Source organism: Leptosomus discolor, chromosome 21 (assembly GCF_034619465.1).
Source record: "Leptosomus discolor isolate bLepDis1 chromosome 21, bLepDis1.hap2, whole genome shotgun sequence".
Taxonomy (NCBI): domain Eukaryota; kingdom Metazoa; phylum Chordata; class Aves; order Leptosomiformes; family Leptosomidae; genus Leptosomus; species Leptosomus discolor.
Genome location: NC_141411.1, coordinates 6,607,956 through 6,623,504, shown reverse-complemented (window position 1 = coordinate 6,623,504; position 15,549 = coordinate 6,607,956). Strand labels below are relative to the sequence as shown.

At 44.5% G+C, this 15,549-nt stretch overlaps 1 protein-coding gene across 1 annotated transcript in view; it reads right to left on the bottom strand.

Annotated features, from left to right (window-relative positions):
• Window positions 1-2,799: 2,799 nt before the first annotated feature.
• PKP1 (plakophilin 1) overlaps window positions 2,800-15,549 on the bottom strand; it is a 42,175-nt gene continuing 29,425 nt past the window's right edge. The window contains exons 7-13 of the mRNA XM_009950884.2: window positions 13,607-13,721; window positions 12,242-12,397; window positions 11,962-12,138; window positions 9,760-9,913; window positions 9,063-9,249; window positions 4,163-4,247; window positions 2,800-2,871 (exon numbers count right to left, since the gene is read on the bottom strand). Coding sequence (XP_009949186.1) covers window positions 2,800-2,871; window positions 4,163-4,247; window positions 9,063-9,249; window positions 9,760-9,913; window positions 11,962-12,138; window positions 12,242-12,397; window positions 13,607-13,721 — 946 coding nt within the window. The remainder of the gene's footprint in view (window positions 2,872-4,162; window positions 4,248-9,062; window positions 9,250-9,759; window positions 9,914-11,961; window positions 12,139-12,241; window positions 12,398-13,606; window positions 13,722-15,549) is intronic.

The window sequence follows — 15,549 nt, the reverse complement described above, 5'->3', positions numbered from 1 at the left end:
TCTCCACTTCAAAGGTGCTTTTTTCCCCTTTTATTTGGCTGGGAGCTCAGCGCAGAAAGCTCTCGAATGAACGTGGGTGAAGGCAAGCAAATAGTTGCTGCTCATTAAAGTGCAAAAGATTAAGCCACCCTTTGTAGTCCAAGAGAAAAACCAGCTGGAAAATGATCTCCCTCTGTGGACACACGCTTGCTACGATCTAAATGGGGGATGAACAAGTGCCATCACGTTTCTTAGCTCTAGAGCTGTGTCAAAGCAAATCTGAACTTCGTGGACGGTTCTTTAGCGGGCACGAATCACCTCATTTCTGTGAAGTGAATGGGGACGTGCTGATTTCCATCAGTTTAGGAGTCTCACACTTGCAAAAAATGAGGCTGTTTTTCCCTTTCCAGGATCATACTTAATTCTTCCCAAGCACCTCCTGTACCCCTGATATTTGCAAAATAGGGTCCCGTGCCCCTGCACTGTTTGAAGAAGCAGGAACTGTGTGTGTGGTTGTTTGTCCTTTCAGCTGGTCCTCTCCCTGTGACTCTGAGCTGCATCCCCTCCAGGGACAGGTAGAGGCTATTCTTCTGGAGTGAGGAAAATCAGCCTCTTCCATCACACGTTTGCAGTCATAAGAAGTGGATTGCCCTAAAATAAGCTCAGCAGTCCCCTACCACAGCCTTAGTATCACTGGGTGATTTCTGTAATTAAAGATCCCAAAAAATAAAATATTTCCAAACCTGACTTCACACAAGTGCTTACATTCCTTTGCATATTAATACTATTTCTTTACATCAATCAACAAAAACAAAATGTGATTAAAAAGGCCACATCCCTCACTTTTTTTGTCCTATGTGGCAGTCGGTGATCCCAGGGAAAAACACTTTGCCTGTCTCCAGCTCAGCTTCTCAAATGCCACATTTGTCCAGGTACAGTCACGAGATTGAGTTGTTCTGGCACTCAAAATGGTTCGGGACCTGGTAATATTCATGCTCTGCAGATGTGTTGCAATTGTCCCCTCACATATAGCTTCAGAGAAGGGTTACTGAGACCCAGGAGAGAGTCTGCAGACGTCAATTTGCTTCTTGAGATAAAGAATTCACGTGACAGGAAAGAAAATACTAATAACTATAAGAGCTCATTGGAGAAAAATTCATAAGCAGAAAAGAAGCCCATGTCATAAACATTAGGAATAACCAGCCTTTGTAAAGAAGAGTGTCGTTGTGTGTATCTGTTTATAACGGCCATATGCCGGGGGGACTCAAATTAAATTGGCGATTTTTATACTTCTGGGTAAAAATAGTTGTGACAAGTTTTTCGTGTGGCAGTATTTGGTGCATGGATCGGGTGGAATTGGACAAAACTCTGCAAGGGGGTTAAACTGCACAACTCACACCGACTTTCAGTGGAAGACAGGGGACTGAGCCTGTAGGAAAATCCTGCTCACCTCGTGTGCGTGTGTATGTTGCCTGCATGCACACGTACACAGCGACACGTACATAGTTACACAGACACACTCTTGGGGAAAAAAAATAATTAATGACATCAAGAAAGTATAACCTCAATAAAAGTCCCTTCTCCCCCCTAAAAAGAAGAAAATGCTTAAAAATATCAGTATCATTCACATGAAATCATTTAGTTCGCTTTACAGTTGAGTTAAACTCAGAGACACTCTACATCTTTAACATCCTAAGTAATTGTGAAAGGGTTGTCTTCCTGGACATGAACCAATCCCAAATTCTGAAAAGGAAAAAAAAAAAGAAAAACTGAAAACCCAGATAATTAAAACATTCCAGAAAGCTTTTCATTACATTCAAACCCAATAATTGATCTTTTTTCTTAGCCTGTACCCAGTTTCTGTACTGCCCGTAGTTTTCACCCTAGATTTCCATGCTTCTCTGAGTCTCAGTGGAAACATCACAAAGAGCAAGAAGTGAAATCCGTACCTGGGCAGAGGAAAGAAATGAGCTTTTGCACCATTTTCTCTGACATCAGGACTGCACTTAGTTAGGTCGCAAAGAGAATGTTGGGGAAGGGAGCAAAGACTTCGTTCTGGTTAATTTCAGTCCCCATCATGGAGACATCTGATATTTGAAAAGTGCTTAAAGCTTTTCCCTTTAGTGGGAATTATGAATCAAAAGTACCTTACAGATTCAATCCTCATTTCACGTGGAATAAAAAACCATTAACCATGCCCTGAAAATTCTGCCCATGACTTCTCTAACCTGGTTTCTCTATTCAGATTTTTCAGATGACAGCATGTAATTCCACATCTTGACATAAGGCTTACAGGTGGATTATTAAGTGCTAAAATAATCCCTAAGGGTGATGGCTAGTGCTATAGTGTGTGCTGGAATTAATTGCATGTTACTGACACTATCTGGGTAACATTATTCAAAATTCAGGAATGAAAGTACTGTCAGCGCGATTCCTGTGAAAAGCCCCACCTGAGAGGATTTGGCAAAATGCAATTAATCAGTTATTGCTTGGCAAAGTAAGAAACACACATGAGATGTAGCCAAGTCCAACAGCTTTGTCTGTCCTACGGCATCTGTGCTGAACAGCTGCATAGGGCGGGCAACATCTGCACTGAACCCAGGACCAGAACGACTTCTGACTTTTCATCAAAATGAATCCTTTGCAGTTTGGGCTGATAAGATTCGTGATATAAATCTCAGAAACCCAGTTTAGGGGAGATTAAAAATGGCAAAAAACTCATGGTGTTCAAACACTGCTCCTTTGCCCCCCGCAACCACTCCTTCCCCACGCACAGGGGCCCTGTTCTCACCTGCAGCCTGAATGTGCACAGAGAGGCTCCTAAAATCTGGAGGAGAGGGTCCTGAAGGTTGTTCCAGCTAAAGATCCCATCATGTTCTTATCAAATCCTTGCTGAAAAAGCAGATGTATATGAAGTGCAGTGAGTGCATATCAACTTCAAAACTAATAGCTGTCTATTGCCATGAGAGAGAGCATCCTGCCACACTCCTACAGCTGTCCTCCACTGAAAAAGCATGCTTCATTCTCAAATAACCTCCTCTGTCCTCCCTCTGTGTGTCTTTGACGCATCACCCTTATTGATGGACTCATCTTCCTTCCATTGCTTTCCATCTGCCAAGAGCTGGACTTCTCCAGCTTTACTGGAGGAAACCTTTACTTAATCCTTCACTGAGTATTATTTCATCTTATTCCTCATCCTGGAAAAAAAGCAAATACATATATGCATGATGCATATATCCTTGTAGACTCCCACCCTTCTCGTCTGATGTATACCTATGCAATGAACATCTGTGTGAACACAGAAGTGACTCAGTCACACTAAAACGAGTTGGCACAGGTTCCTGAGCAGGGTCTGGCGCAAAGCTACACAAGCTCCTGTGGAGAAAGTCGCTAACCGTTAACATAAGAACGATATTTAGGTACTCTCTACCTTCCTGCCCCCAGGGTACTCCCCTTTGTGGATGTTACTCCTTCTCTTTAATTTGGCCCTTTACTCTCTGCAGGTGTTGCTGCTGTTGAGTTGGAAAAACCCAGCTTGCTCAAAGAAAGCCACTGGGAGCTGGAAGCTGGCTCGGTGCCCCGTCTGGCTCTGCAGTTTCGCAGTTTCTATTGCAGGGAGCAAAACAAATCCTGAATACTCCTTTTCTTGGTTTAAAATATTACCCTGACTGTAGGGGTGATGTAACCACAGGGTAGGGTTATGGACACAGAAGAAAATGGGGGGAAAGAGAGGAGGAACCTTGCCAGGGATCCGTTGGGACATGCTGATCCTACACGGTGGACTGCAACAAAGGGAATCTCCCAAGCTAGTGCAAAATGTCCAGGTCTGTTCCCAGCACAGAGCACTACTGTGCACAAACAACAGCGTTGACCCCAGGAGCAAGGTGCCTGTATCCCGGAAGAGCCTGCCTAAATTAGCATCTTCCTCAGGGTGCAGCTGCCTGGCACAGACCACTTAGTCCCTGAAGTCGATCCCAGCAGCTGCGGTTACGACCCACTGCCTCTTGCCCAAATCTTAGGTGGGTGCCTGTGTGCTGAGAACATCATGGTCCTCCCAGCTCCCTGGGCTCCTCCCAGCCGCTGCCCGTACTCGCTGCTGAATCATGGCCTTTGCAAACTCACTGAGAGTGAGTCAAGACCAGGGTTGTTCTCATCAGCCAAAAAGCAGAAGCATTTTCCTTACCTGCTTGAGCACACTCTGGAGCTCCCTGTTCGACCAAAGATCTGTCAGGAGGAGGCGAGCAGCTTCGGCAGCTTTTGGACAGGAGCTGGGAAGATGAAAGCAACCCTGGTGAATTATGGCAGGCCAAAGAGCAGCAACCCACATTCACTACTGACAGCCTTTTAATAAGCCTATCTCCAGCCAGGAGGCTGGCTAGACTTGGTGGAGGACTGTCAATAAAACCTTCCTTGCTCTCTCAGCAATATCACGTGACAACAACCTCTGGGACCAGAAGAGGTCAAATGAAAAAGAGGGGAGTATTTGAGAGGGAAACTGAGCTGAAGGAGTGTTTCTGGAGTGTGAAACTTGGGAGGGTGAAAAAGAAGGGAAATGGTGCCAGCCCTTCCCTATAGTCTGTTAGGGAGAGTGTGGGCGAACCTCTTGGGAGGGCAGCAGAGGAACGGGCTCCATGCTGCCTGGTGAGGACGAAGGAGATGGGAACATTTGTAATAACAACATCTGCAACCATATGTCCTTACTCAGCACAAGTTAATAGATACTTGCTCATGTAACAGCTCTGAAACTGTGAGTCATAGCAGTACCTTTTATAATTTTGGAACATTTCATACGACAACCTAGATATAAACCTCCTTGCTGGTTCTTATCGCTGCTCCTGATCTCCGGGACATCGTCCTGTCTGTGGAAGACTCCTGATCTGGGTTCAGTGCAACAACGCCAGCCTGTCTCAGCCAGGGTGATGAGTATGGGTATGAGACCAGACTCAGGACCTTCCCTGTATGATACAGCTTCACAAACATTGTGTCCCCAAAATAGTCATCAACAGACCATGAGAAATGGGACGGACAGTGGTCATCAGGAACCTGGGACCTGCGAGCACTGTGGTCTGAGTGTGAAAGGACAGGAATGTAACTGCTTTCAGTAAATTTTGGGGCATTTCTCTAACATACACAGCAGTTGTTACCAAAGAAATTAGCAAGTTTGACTTGCTTGTAAACTCCAAAGGGGTTGTGCAGCTTGTACACGCTGGTATTGCGTGGAGGACTGGGGCAGCTGCAGAAAATCAGAAATTCTTGAGCAATGTTTTGGGGCAGAAGAACTAGGTTTTATTGCAAAATCACGTCTCTGGTTATGACCATCCTATGCCCTGTCATCAGAATGACTACGTTCAAAAGAATTTTGTGGCTGCATTATTGTTTGTGGCTAAAAAGCCATTAAAAAACAATAAACCCAAAGGTATCTGTGATTAGATGGTCAGTACATGCCCTGGACACTCTCTTTCAAGGTTATGTTGTTTCATGTTGTTTCTCTCTTTCTAAGCTAGAGTAATATTCTCTTTTTTAATAATTTGCTTCTAACGATGCCAAATACATATTTTTTTGCCATTATGCCTTCAGAGCACACCTCAAAAGATTTTTCTCTTTTCAAACCAAAATTACCAGCATCCGGTGTCTGAGCCACTTACAAATTCAGAAAAAAGAATTTCTCCATTTTTAATTTGAAGGATTGATACTGACTGTTTCATACAGCATCTACTTCTACTATTTAGGTGCAAAAAGATTAAGCATGAACTGACGGAGCTGTGATGACAACTTCAATATCTAAAGCAGCATATCCTAAACAAAAATGCTGGGAGTAGTATGTGACTATAGCAGTGTCAAACATGGAGCAGAATATCAAGCACAGCTGATTTGAGGAAAATTTTTCTCAAAAACAAGTTGCCTGAAAATCAAAGTTGATTTTAAGGACAGTCTGTTTTTTACAAATAGAATTGTTTGTAAAAATTTGTGGAAAGACAACAAGGAAGATGTCCACCGCTGTCATCCACAAACTATTGACAACAAAACACAAACAAGAACCTAATTCGAAGGAGATGATGGGGCAGGAGGAAGGATGAGGACTGCAAAAAAGACAAGGATTTTGTACACGCATATCAAATAATGGGAGGAAAATAATGTTTCCTCAAAGGACAAAAATATCAAGAATCTTACATATGTCACAGGACATGCCAAGGAATTCCTGGAAGAGGATTTCTTCAGGATGTCATAAGTTTATAAAATTGGTGTTAAGGTGCAGTCTTTGGAAGAAATGGAAAATTGGAAATATGTGGGTAAGAAGAACTCTCTTCCACAGAAAATAACCAAGGAAAGACCTGAGTTACTTGAAAGGTCAATTTTGGTAAAATGTTACAGTAGAATTAAACTGCAAAATGAAACTGTACAATAGAAAAGGTGTGAAAAGTGAATGAACAAAGAGAAACAGAAACAAATCAGTGATAAAGAGATTGTGAGATGAACTGCAAATCTGATGCTCTAAAGTACAGAAAGAGATTTTGGAGAAAATCTTTTAGTGCAGCCGGTAGAATTATTGAGAAAAATTACAATTTTGTTAGTAAAACAATGTTGCTTGAAAATGAGCAGAAGAATATTTCTCAGATGGTTGGAAAAGAAAGTTGAGAAGGACATCAGACATCAAAACAAATCAGCAACAGTATCTTGATTTTCAGAAACATCAACAAAAAAAGAAAGTAATACTCAATATTTTGGCAGCTTGGATTAAAAATAACAGAACGAATGAACACCATCATCACTATTAAGCCCATGTCATAGATGAGGATATATGCAGGAGACAGAGACAATTATTTAATTGGGATACTCCAGGAAGGAGAAGAAACCACAGCTATCAGATAAAACACTGAACCATTTATGCCTTTCACTCAGAATACAGATACAAGAAGCATCAAGAAAAAGAAATCTCAGCTTTCAAGAGTGCTGCCTGGCATTTGAGTAGAACATGGGAGAGCAAAAGATCCATAACTTACTTGTCTGTAACCTGGAAGCTCTTTCTAAAATATGAATACAAAATTGTTTGAGCATGTTAAACTACTGATTTACAGCTTCAAATGCAATGAGAGACCAATTCAGAAAAATAAGATTTGTTGGGTGGCAGAAGAAACATGTGCCAGGAAGGCACTATGCAGACACACCAACCAAACCACCACCAATGCTGGAGGTGTGGGAAGTGTGTCCCCAGGGAAACTGAGGCAGATTAACAGAGAAAACTCTGCAAAATACTAACAAGGCGCAATATGGCGTGGCGTTCTCCATGGCAATTTGGTCGCCACTGAGACCTCCTCTGTTCTCTAATTCTGTGGCTGTGGTGCTGGGAAGGAGGAGGTTGGTAGTGTGGGACTTGCCGCATTCAGCAATGGGGTCTGCACCCAACCTAGACTACAGTCCCAAGTAGTGGTGTTGGATCTAGTTATTACCATCAGGGAGTGGGTGAGGCTCTTTCTGATGTGAGTCTGGACAAATCCCACCCTAAAATTTCTTGTTTATCTCCACAGGCTGCTCAGAAAAGTGGGAAAAGTTAGCTAACTTGTGAACTAGGAAGTGTCCAACTCACTAGAGGGGAGATCTCTTTCACATCTGTTCTATGGGACAGTCTGAAATGATATGGCTTGAATAAAGTGACATTAGTCCTGGGTGTAAATGGTTATTTTTTTGTAAGAATTTAACAGCATAAAAATCTTTGGGGACAAACGAACGATGGAGCAAAAGGAGCAATTAAAGTTTTGGACATTGAAAGAACTGGGGAGTTTCTCAGAAGGACTTTGTGATACAGACAGGAGAAAGACACTGAAGATATCTCCAGAGTTTAGTAACTCCCTGCAGTTTAGTGCGTCATTGCAAACAAAGCTCATCACACAAAGCAGTCAAGACAATTAAGGTACACACAACCCCAGTTGTGCAACACTTTGCTGAAGTAGCAAATTAGCTGACAACCAGTCTGAGGGATCCAAAGAGGGACTTTAGGCAGAAGTAAATACCATTCAAAACAAGGAAGACTTAGAAGAGGGCTGGGTTTCATGTTAATTGGGCAGAGGCATATAAAAGCAGCAAACTGACCGATGTTCATTGGCTGAGGCCCAAACTAAACAAGGAGGCCACTTCTAATGGCTGAGAGTCTCTCTGCTGCCATGAAACAAGTGGTAGATTCTAAGTGGTTTTTCAAAGGGTGATGGAGAAGGCATGCAAGTGTCTTTTCACAACAGAAAACAATAGGTTACTTGTATAAGCTATTTTCAAACAAAGATAGAATGTAGGAGAGAAGAAAGTCTAGAAAGGAAAATACATGGCCAAAGATCACGTAAGTTTAACACCAGTTTGGCCAGAAGTGAACACAGAACTTGGCAAGGTTGACAAGCTTTTGCCCAGGGCTGTAGGGATTATGGATAACAAGCAGGATGGAATTACTACCACCAAAACTCAAAACAAGTCCTGAAAGGAAAAGTGGTAAAACATGTTGCAATTGCTCAGCTGTAAAACATACGTGAGCAGACCAGTGGAGGTACTTACAATAATACACAGATATATGTATCATCACAGCTGCATCTTTGCCGCTTGAGGTGGGCGTTTCAACAGAAGGATGGACAAATCTGAACATTAAAGCTGAGCACAATCCCAGTATACCAGCAGTGCTTGACCTGACCTTGATGATAATGTTTGCAGGAAGCCGTGACTGGGAAGCCCATGTGCTAGAGAGCCAGGCTGAATACTCACATTCCCTGTTTCAGAATTTTTAAAAGGGTTTAAGATGTTGGTGTTTCAGTTCTTTGAGGAATTTCTTAAAATTCAATCAGCAATTTTCCTGAGGCCCCTTTACAAATCCCACCCTGTACGGCTCATGCCTGTTTCCAAGAAACCAGTGCTGAGGATTTCTGTCTGCCAACATGCTTGAATTTTTTTGGCTCTGAATTTACAAGCACAGGGAAAGAATAAGGCTTTACTATGGCTCTGAAGGGTGTTGGGAAGGCTCTGGGGCTAATCTGGCTTTGCACAGGGTGTATGGGCTCAAAAATGTCTGCACATGACCCTCTCCATGCCTTCTGACCCACACTCACCCATTTCTGCACAGGCTTACTACATTATTTAGCATGTTGCTTGTCAGGTAAGACTTTCCCAGGTGTGGGTTGGACATGATGAGGTTCCTCAGAGTGTAACAAGCTGATGTCATGATCTCGCCATAGCTGTTGGTATTTCCAGACTGGAATGACAGGAGACGTGATACATCTGGGAGCACCTGGTGAGCTAAAGAGGTGGAATGTTCCAATCAACATTTAAACAAAACCTAGCACAAGCGAATGACGCTATTTGTGTTAGCACTATTCAATGCAAGAATAGAGTGTTATCTCTGGAAGAAGGCACTAATAATGTTGGACAGTAATGGCATAATAGTCATCACTTGATTTTCAGAGACAAAATGGGTGCTGCAGGCCTCTGGAAGGGCAATGATATCGGTCATGGGCAGTCAAATCCAACTCAATTCCCAAAACACTACCTTTCTCATGGCCCTGCAGATCTGTCACTGTCTATAAAGCATACCACGTGCTTGTAGAGACTTTGAGACAGCACACATTTTGTTAGTTAAGCCTGCAGATAACACCTGTAGTTGTCCTTTTGGTCAGAAGAAACTACACTGCTTTGCCCAATTTTGGAGCTTGGCTAAGTCCTAAGTCCTATTGTGGGGTCTACAAAGCAAGATAAGGCAGAGAGAAATTGGACAGTGTTCTGGAATCCACTGTGGTGGAAATTACTTACCCATGGTTTTGTGGAGAACAGGATGCCGGGACATGTTGCTCAGCAAAGAAGCCCCAGACCGGACAACTTCGGAGCTGTTGGACTGGAGAAGCCTTGCTATGCGAGGCAAACCTTTTTCCTTCAAACCAATCAATTGGCTCATTGCATTGGACATCTAGGAGGCAGAAAAGAGATGTCTCATGACTTCTAATGCCTGGAGGACACGACTGGAATGATGCACAGGACCAGACAAACATGACTACACTATAAAATAAGCATCTGGATAATACCTTCTGCTGTCATAATCCCACTTACTTTGTCGTTTACCCTTCTTCTCCACAGACATTTGCAAAGTCAGCCTCTCCTGTGATACGACTGGTGCTTCTGTCCTCTTTCTAGAGCCTGAGTGGGGACAGTTGCTTACCCAAATGATACTCCCAAAAGCTGGAGAAGTTTTACCTTTTATGACCCTGTTGCCCTGGCCCTTCACAACACCCGTGCAGCTCCCTGCTATGCCACAAGTAATAGGCTGCAGTGGAATAGGAACAGCTAATGGATATCTTTAAAAAACAATTGAAAGACCGAAAATACTCATCTTGGATCCTGATCTCATGTTTGCTTACATAAATCTAGAAGATCTCAGGATGCAGCCAATGCAGATGAGTGTTCATGGATGTTGAAGCACATACCCTTAATAAATGGCCCTCTTATTGACAGAGTTTAAACTGAACTTCTCAGCTACTCCCCCACCAGAAAGGCTGCTAGAGACTGTTGCATCACCAGTGACACATGTTCATCAACAGTGACTTGGGAATGGAGGGAACGGGCTGGAAGGCAACCCTTTTCCAGTGGGCTGAGACCAAATTTCTCTCCCATGCTCCAGGAGGCACATGTGCCACATTACAGATTCACAGCAGCAGGACTGGGATGTGCAAAGTGGAGCCTGAGAAAAGACTCAGAGCCATCCTTTACAAGGTAAAGGATTATAGTGAGCATTAAGCTTGTCCCCAGCTTCCCTTTCCTTCAAGTGACAGCCAACCCAGCAACCCACCCCAACTCCAGCTCTGAGCTGTAGTAAGACCCTTGAAAGGAGAAGCCACTTCTGCACATCCAGGCAAATTCCAACCATTCCATTCCAGAAGTCTGAAATAAGTTGCTTCAACACTGGTTTTTGTTTGTTTTCTTCCCCCTGCCCAAAAGACATTCTTATGTAACGATGCTGATTGCTGAAAGGCTTTTCGTTTCCATGGAGCACATAGCTCCAGCCCCATTTCTCTGATCAGCTCTACCCACACTGTGACAGCCTCTCTCCACCTTGCTGTTAGTGGTACCGCTTAGTTAAACCACTAAAAAAAAAAAGTTCCCAAAGCATTTCACATTGAAAGACTTATAACGAAAGCTCCCAGGAGATCAGAGCTGGCAGGTTAACGCTGTCCTAGCAGCAAAGGCTCCCTTCGTGAGTCACTCCATGTTTCTGGGTGGAATGCTTGGCACACGTGACACGCCTCTCCTACATATGAAATAATTATCTCTTTATCTCCCTAGCCATCTTATTTAAATTGGAATTGATGAAGTTCGACACAAACAGACAAGTCGAGGTTTGTCCACGTGAACGCAGCCTGTGAGGACATGCCCACGGTAGTGATATTGGGCACAGCAGAGCTGCTGTCGTGACGCGGCCCTCACTGTGCCCTGGCTCCTGCAACGCCCATGGCATCACGCAGCCCGTGCCAACTCCACACTGCCATACCTATGGGTTAGGACATCTGTCAGAGCTATTTTACAAGCAGCTCTGATGTGAGGACAAGCCACAATCCACAGCACAACCCACCCTGTTATTAGAGCCACCTCCCACTTAAAAAACACACACAGGTGGTGACGCACGCACATCCTTTCTCTCTCCTTTAATGACATCTGTCCACATGTGCACATCTGGGCACAGCCTCACTGATGTCTTGCGGGGAGGGTGCCAATACCAGTAGATGCTCGTGGTATGGGCAACAGACTGGGGAAACCTGGAAACCCAGTGTATGGATCTGGGACAGAGCCTTGGGATGCTGATCATGAGACCCTATTTTTGGCATTAATAAATACTTCAGCTGGAGCATCCACTGTGGACAGACCTGCAATAGGGCGGTGAGGTTTAAGGAGAACATTTTCCTTTCTGATTACTATAAAGTGCTGACATGTTTGGCTGCCTGTGGAGGTGAGAGAAGCACTTACCAGCCCTCGACTCGCAGTGAGGTTCTGCAGAGCTCCAGCACAAGCTTCCAGGGTGGCATCCTTCTTGCTCTGATCCATCAGGGACAGGTAGGTGCGGATGGCATCAGAGTGGTAGAGCCAGCTGGGTCCTTTGGGTTTAAAATCCTCCTCAGGAAGGGGGACACCATACTCATCATTCTGCAAAGAGATGAGACAGTGAAAGCTCAAATCCTGTTCTTTGCCTGCAGCCGCTGCCTGGGGCTGAATATCACATTTCCAAGCCCTCGGCAGCACATCTTACCTCCATTTTACCACTCCTGCTGTTGAAACAGCCTGTGAGAGTCTTGTCCATATAAACGCTCCGGGCCATGTGGTTGAGCTGGGTGTATTTGTTGGGAACTTCGGCATCCAGGCGGTAGGAGAGGTTGTGCAGGATGCAGATGCAATTCTCCACACTCTGAAATCACCCCCAGAATAAAAATGCAAGATCACATTAGGCAGAAAATATACAAATCAGTACCTGCTATAGCTACAGAGAGGACATCACACACGATACCATAATTAGCTTTTTTAGCAGTTCCACTACATAAGCTGTTGACCCTGCTCAAGGATGGGAAGGAAGAAGGAGGTAGAGTAGACGTGAATGAAGGCTACATAGCCTGAATGCCATATGGCAGATCTCAGTGAGCTGACTGACTCTGAACCTTGTTAGGTCTCACTGCCACAGACAGCCTGATAAACAGGAAAAGAGAGTGCAGAGGGTGGTTATATCAAACTGCTCGCCATGAAATGCCAAATCTTGAAAGTCTTCCTCTTGCCATAGTCAACTTTCAGTGACTTTATCCAAGTCACAGCTACAGATTAGGGGACACTTTTTACCAAGAACAGGCTTTTAAGCCTCCTTTACCTGGATGCCAGAGACCCCAGTGTAAAGAGCAAGGGAGAATTTTCACTAGATGCCTGTGACCAACACCAAAACATGCAGTTACATTTCGAAACAGCTGTGCTCCCTGTGTGCTGTTGAAACTGGTCTTCTTGCCAAAACTATCTTCAAAAGAGGATTTTCTCAATCCTGAGCTCATTTATAATAATTTTGGTACTTTGCTGGGCATTGAGGACTTCAGGGTGTCTGGCTGGCATCACAGGGGTTGAGTTCCTGAAAGTGTGGCTATAAACATTATTTTGTCCAAGGCGAGCGCTGTTTACACATAGCAATCAGAGTCACAGTTAGGGGACTGGCAGAAAGATGCCAGCCCCTGATTTCTTGCGTGTGATGACCATCTGGGGCTTACATACTTGATTCCTGCTGGATGAAGAGATGTAGCCGTGGGAAGAGCAAGAGATGGAGGTCAAGACGCTGGAAGGATCCCAAGGTGGGAGGGGAAGGGAGGAAAACATACTAGGAGCTCAGGAACCAAAACATTTTGCTGTGTCTCTGTGTTTGGTAAAGGGAATTTGTAAAACCCACCTCTACTTCATGCCCAGAGCAGAGAGGACTTGCAGTCCTACAACAGATCACACAGGGATTTGGAAAGACAAGAGTAGCCACAAAGAGTTCAGTCCCCTCTTGTGTTTGTTTGAAAGAGATTTTGCGATATTCCCAAAGTTGCAGTTATTAACTATGGGGCTGAACTCTAGCAAACAGCCCGTGGTGAGCATCTGGTACCTTATCATCGGGTCGGTTAGAAGCCACGCAGTTCTGGGTGTAAGTCATGACTGAATCGATCAACCCAGGGTAATTCCTCATGGTCTGGCGCCCCATGTCTGCAGAACTCAAGTTTCTGAAGAAAGCCATCACAAAGCATGTCAGAAGAGAAGGAGGAGAGAAGATTAGCTGGGTTCACTTACTAGTCTCTATGGGCTTTGTTCTGGCTATGGCTGTAATTGAATTTAAGGATATTTTTGTAGAATCAGCAAGGCTTGTGTACTGCTCTCATTTTGGAGGCCTTCTGTAGGACTGCCCTGGTGCATAGCTCTCTTATTGCTCTTTAGGATGGATTTAATCTAGGAAAATGTCCTGTTAAGGAACTCTGCATAGAAGACATCCTCCTAGTGAGAGTAACTATGAGCAATATTTTGTCTTAGAAGCTATGTATGACATTACACAGACTCATTGCCTCCTTGGAGGTGTTTCCAAAGAGAAGACCGAATAAAGACCGTCTGGGACTGTTGTGAAAATCAGGAAGGTGCATATGGTTGTAAGCATGGAGTTACACAGGGTCAACAGCAATATTTGCGTGGGAAACGGGGGCAGAGATGCTGAAGAGCAGCAATCGCTCTGACCAGAGGGATTGACCAGTTTGTAATGCTGTAATGTATTCCTGAGCACTGGTTGCTGCCAGGACAGGGGAGTTTTTCCAGTAATAGGAAATGTTTTTTGTTGTTTTGTTGGGTTTTTTTCTTCCCTGTTTTATTGCCTTGTAGCTTGCAAATGAAAAACAAAGAGAGGTTGGCAGTCGTTGTGAGATATTCACTCCAGGCGTTCCAGAACTGGATTTGATGTTCACTGTGATTTGCAGCCTCCTCATTAACATGAATTCATCTGCAATCCAGAAATGCTTGAGCAGCAATGGCTTGAGCCCAGGGCAAACCCAAGGCTGTTCTCATCTCTGTGCTATGATGTGGCAGGGCAGTGAGTCAGAGCAGTCCCAGCTCACCCCTCAGAGCAGGGCCTCCGACCCAACCGCCCTGCTTTCCTTACTCGGCTTGCTCCCCAGCCCTGCTCCCCCCAGCCTTTGGAGCTCACTCACTGACCTGCATCTGGCAGTCTTCACTGAGGGTGTTGGATATTACTGCCACAGACTGTGGCAAGTGTCAGGAGACAGAGCCTGCCTCGAGTTAAACTCCACAAAGAACTGCTTTTACCAGCTATCATCACACTCTTTCCCTCATTTTAATGGGATATTTTGTGGCATTGGTGGGTCAAGATGGTCTTAAAAGCGGAGCACCCCGTACGCAATGTACAGCCGTACATCCCGATGTGCAACTGCATGGGGAAGGTCCCTTCCAAGACAGGGAAGGCAGCAGCACTCGCTATCTTTCAGACACAGTTCCCAGCCACAGAAGACGATAGTATCACGTCTCAAAAAGGCCCGTACCGTATTCACCCAGTTCGTTTCATAAGCAGATACAGCTCCTACTAGCTGCATGTCTGGTAAGGGTGTGGTTGGCGCTGCGCTCCCTCAGGGAGAGCTTCAGTTGATGAAAGTACCTAATTATACAGGGTATTTTTTTTTTTCCCCCACTTGTTCCCAGTGAGACAAGGAGCTTGCGTTCAAGTGGAGGAGGGTGGTAGGAGAAACAGCAAGTCAGGGCGAAGATCCTCTACAAAAGGGCTCTGGCTTTCCTGTGAAAAAAATAAACTACTCTGGGCTCAATCTGCACCTCCTGTTTTGTAGCTGACCTGCCCGATGAAATGGGCCAGGAAAAGTCCAGGGCAATGGGTCTGCTCTGTGCTAAAACAGTTATTAAAATCAGTGCAAACATGCTCGTATTCCCCCCATAGGGAACTCTATCTTTTTGTCACCTAAAACCCAAACCAGTTTGTTTTCTAGCAACCAAAATTTTCTCTGGAAGCCTCAAAAATCCAAGGGCAAAGAGTGTCAAGTT